We start from the raw sequence: 4,030 nt of genomic DNA, 5'->3' as shown, positions 1-4,030 counted from the left end.
AAAAAAAAAAAGAAAGAAAACCTTATGAGGCAGTTGTACTCTGTTACATGGGGTTTCTAGGAGTCAGAATTGACTCATTAGCACCTAGCAACAACAATATATATGTAGATATATATTTGCAATACCTAGACCAAAGTTTTATTAGTGGCTACTGGCAATGGGAGAGAGGGGGAAAATAGGAGTCATTGTTTAGGAAGCAGTGAGTTTCTGTTTATGGTGATGGAAAATTTGGCAACAGATATTGGTGATGGTTGTATAACATGATTAATGTAATTGATATTAAAATGCACATATGAAAAATGTTGACTTGGCAAATGTTGTCTTATACATATTTATAACAATGAAAAATATTGCTATACCTGAGGAGGAGGAGGAGGAGGAAGAGGAAGAGGAAGAAGAGGAGGAGGAAGAGGAGGAAGCCGTGTCTCTCTCATTTTGTTCTTGGGAAAAGAGTCCAGCCTCTCCGTCTTGCTCATGGAAGTCCATCTCTCCACCTGGGAGGTACACACAAATGAAAGGATGAGCATTTCCTGCCCTTCCCATCCCAGGGCCAACAAAGTCTGGCCTCTCCCCAAGGATTGGCTTAGACTTAGGAAGCCAGCCCTCTGGGTTATTCTTTCCAAACACCCAGGAAGATGCAGGAGACCAAGGCTCTCAAATGTCCCAGAGTTTCTAAGGAGGCCCGGAGTGGCCATTTCTCTAAGCCCCCTACCCTGCCCAGAGACCACTAGACTCTAGAGTAGTTGCTGATTTAGGATTCCCTGAAATTTGCAGATGGGATCTGATCAAGCCCTAAACTTTCCCATTTCCCAGTCTGAAGCCAGACAGGATCCTTCCCACATTCTGGGAACTCTCCATAGGGCCAGTCCAAGCTTCCAGAGCCTTCCTGAGATTTGGGAAGCAACTGAATGCCCTCACAACTAGAAAGTGATAGGAACAGACTGGACCAAGTATATGTGTGTGTGTGTTCACGTGTGTAAAATCACTGCTTCCCTAGAGGTTTTAATGGTAACTTGAACCATTGTGCCACATGAGCTAAGCAAGAAATTTTTCTTTTCCTACCCACTGCTAGGTAGGAATTTTTTTCTTTTCCTACCCATCTCCCATGTGGCATTGCCCAGAGGGTGAGGGAAGGCAGACATACTGTCTAGATCTTCTGTTTCTCTGTGGACTTGATTATGGTCTTGAGGCTGAGATGAGGATCCTGAAGTCTCCATGGTTTTCCCTGGAGGAATAATAATAATAAGTAAGTAATATCACTTTAGTTAATAGCCTTACTATATAAAGAGCTTGGCAAATAAATAACAAAAAGATCCAAAGCCAGTTGCCATTGAATTGATTCCAACTCATGGTGACCCTATGTAAGCACAGTAGAACTGTACTCTGTAGGGTTTTCTTTAGCTGATTTTTGGGGAGTAGGTCACTAAGCCTTTCCTCTAAGGCACCTCTGGTTGGATTTGAACCTCCAACCTGTTGGTTAGCAGCCAAATGCATTAATCATTGATACCACTCAGAGATTCCAAGAGAAAAAGAAACATCTAGTATTAAAAAGACAAGGAAAATAATTTACAAAAAAAGAAATATACAATTAGAGAAATTTGAATATTGATTATATATTTGATAATAAGAAAATGTTATCTATTTATTTATTTTTTATTGTGATTTGGGTGAAAATTTACAGAGCAAATATACCTGCCCTGAGCTGTCTCCCTGTGCATAAGCAGCCCTTCTTTCTCCCATGTTTGTTCTCTCCAAGGAGTTTATTTACCTCAGGTAAATGTTCAACTCATATGCCTGTCTGTTGTTTGGCTGGAAGCCACAGGCGTGGGTTCAATTCCAGACCTGAAGGGCAGCTAGGGGCCATAGTCTCAGTGGTTCCACCAGGCTCTATTGGACCAGCAAACCTGGTCCCCCCCCTTTTTTTTTTCCAAATGATTTTGAGTTTTGTTCCACATTGTTCTCCCTCTCTATCCAGGATCTCCTACATAGATCCTCTTCCAAGTGGTTGACAGTAGTAGCCGGGCACCATCTAGTTCTTCTGGTCTCATAGTTGTATAGGCTGCAAATCGGATGGTGTACCAGTTGCTAGGACTAATTGTTCCCATGAATTTTTGGTTTGAGAAAATGTTATTTATTTTTTAGGTGTGATGTTTATATTGATGTTATATTTATGACCTGGTTCTAGCTCTAGATATGCCAGCTGCTGTTTGCCCTCTATTTCCTCTTTCCTGATTCCTGTATGCTACAGCATGCAACATGGTGGTGGTAAGCCAACTCTAACCATGCAAACAAGGACAACAGCCCTGGGGAGGGCTGGGAAACAATTCAGAAAGAACCTGGGTCCCCGCAGGCCTTATGCATAGAGCTGCTACCCACCTGGGCCTCCTGCAATCTCTGGACTGCTACATGTACAGGAAATAAGCTCCTCTTCTTTCTTTTGTGTCTCTCTGTCATAGCAGCTTAACCAAGTTATTCAGGCTTCATAGCTTCCTACCCTATTTCTTCTCCTGGCTGAGTCTAAGGCCTCAAATCTAAGAGGAAGTAGATGCACTGATTTATTTCTAATCTTTGGAACTACAGACATTTTGTTGTTGTTGTCAGCTACTGTCAAGTTGGTCCCTGACTCATGGCAACCCCATGCACAATGAAAAGAAATGCTGCTCAGTCCTGTCCTATCTCTGTGATTGGTTGTGGATAGACTATTGTGGTGCACAGGGTTTTCACTGGCCGATTTTCAGAAGTAGATCACAAGGCCTTTTTTCCTAGTCTGTCTTAGTCTGGAAGTTCCTCTGAAACTTGTTCAGCATCATAGCAACACACAAGCCTCCACTGACAGATGGGTGATGGCTTCACTTGAAGTACACTGGACAGGAATGAAATCCAGGTCTCCTGTATGGAAGACAAAGGTTCTATCACCGAACTACTAATGTCTTTACTGACATTTGGTATATGTGCTGCAGAAGTGAGCATGCCTCTACTGACATTTGGGACTAGATAATTCCTTGCTGCGCTGTGCATTGTAGGATGTTTATCAGCTTCCTTGGTTTCTACCCACTAGATGCCAGCAGCACACACACCCCACTTGTGACAACCAAATATGTCTCCAGACACTGCCAGATGTCCCCTGAGAGACAAAAATTACCCCCAGATGAGCACCATTTGACTAAAGGATCTACTGTTCATCCACTACAAGACAAGGCAGTGCTCTTCTCTGCACTTTAGAGCCAAGCTGCCTGGCTTTGAATCTCCTGTCTCTGCCACTTCTAGCCATGGTAGGTTGGGCAAGTTACTTAAACGCTTGCTGTGTCTCAGTTTCCACATCTGTAAAATAGGGACAATAATAGTACTTATCTTATGATATTGTTGTAAAAAGACACACTTAGAACAATGGTTGGTATAGAGCAAGTATTGAATAAATGCTAGCTGAGGTGATTATTATTGTTAGGATGGGGAGGTAGATGGGGGAATGTCTGGGCTAAATAAGACAATATTTGGTGTAGTAGAAAGATCCTGGACTCTGGGGTCAGACTGATTGGGCTGTGATCCCACTTCTGCCACCTATGTACAGGAGACTTTGGGCAGGTCAGTTTCCTTTGCTAAGCTTTTGTTATCTCATTTCTGACCTGGGGAAGGCAGCACCTTAGGCCAAGAGGACAGATGGACAGTGCCTGCTGTTAGCAGGGGCTCAGTGAATGTGAGTTTCCCCTTCCATATACCCACTCCTACCCTCCAACATCCAGCATCCAGCCCCAGCTTTACTCATGTCCCTCTCCTAGATTACAGGCTTGATTATTCCTTCTAAAATAAACATTCCTATTTCTCAGGGCAGAATTCAGCTAACCATTAGGAAGTCAACAGCCAGTTAAACTAATTGATAACAGGGTATGAATGATTGCTAATCTTCAGCCTCCAGGAGATATTAATGTTTTGAAAAGGATTCTTTGTATATAGCAAGTACCCAGTATATGTTCATTGGCTGAAATAATCTATAATGGTGGAATTTCAGGTAGAGTGGAGGAAGAGTTAGAAC

General features: G+C 42.7%; 1 protein-coding gene across 1 annotated transcript in view; it reads right to left on the bottom strand.

The window, feature by feature from the left end:
* Positions 1 to 3,763, bottom strand: part of TMEM40 (transmembrane protein 40) — a 26,829-nt gene extending 23,066 nt beyond the window's left edge. Inside the window, exons 1-3 of the mRNA XM_042783099.1 lie at positions 3,727 to 3,763; positions 1,145 to 1,225; positions 360 to 494 (exon numbers count right to left, since the gene is read on the bottom strand). Coding sequence (XP_042639033.1) covers positions 360 to 494; positions 1,145 to 1,225; positions 3,727 to 3,763 — 253 coding nt within the window. The remainder of the gene's footprint in view (positions 1 to 359; positions 495 to 1,144; positions 1,226 to 3,726) is intronic.
* Positions 3,764 to 4,030: the final 267 nt, after the last annotated feature.

Source organism: Orycteropus afer, unplaced genomic scaffold (genome assembly GCF_000298275.1).
Source record: "Orycteropus afer afer isolate SDZICR_OR568_19922 unplaced genomic scaffold, OryAfe1.0 scaffold00661, whole genome shotgun sequence".
NCBI classification, from domain to species: Eukaryota; Metazoa; Chordata; class Mammalia; order Tubulidentata; family Orycteropodidae; genus Orycteropus; species Orycteropus afer.
This window is presented reverse-complemented; position numbering and strand designations above follow the sequence as displayed.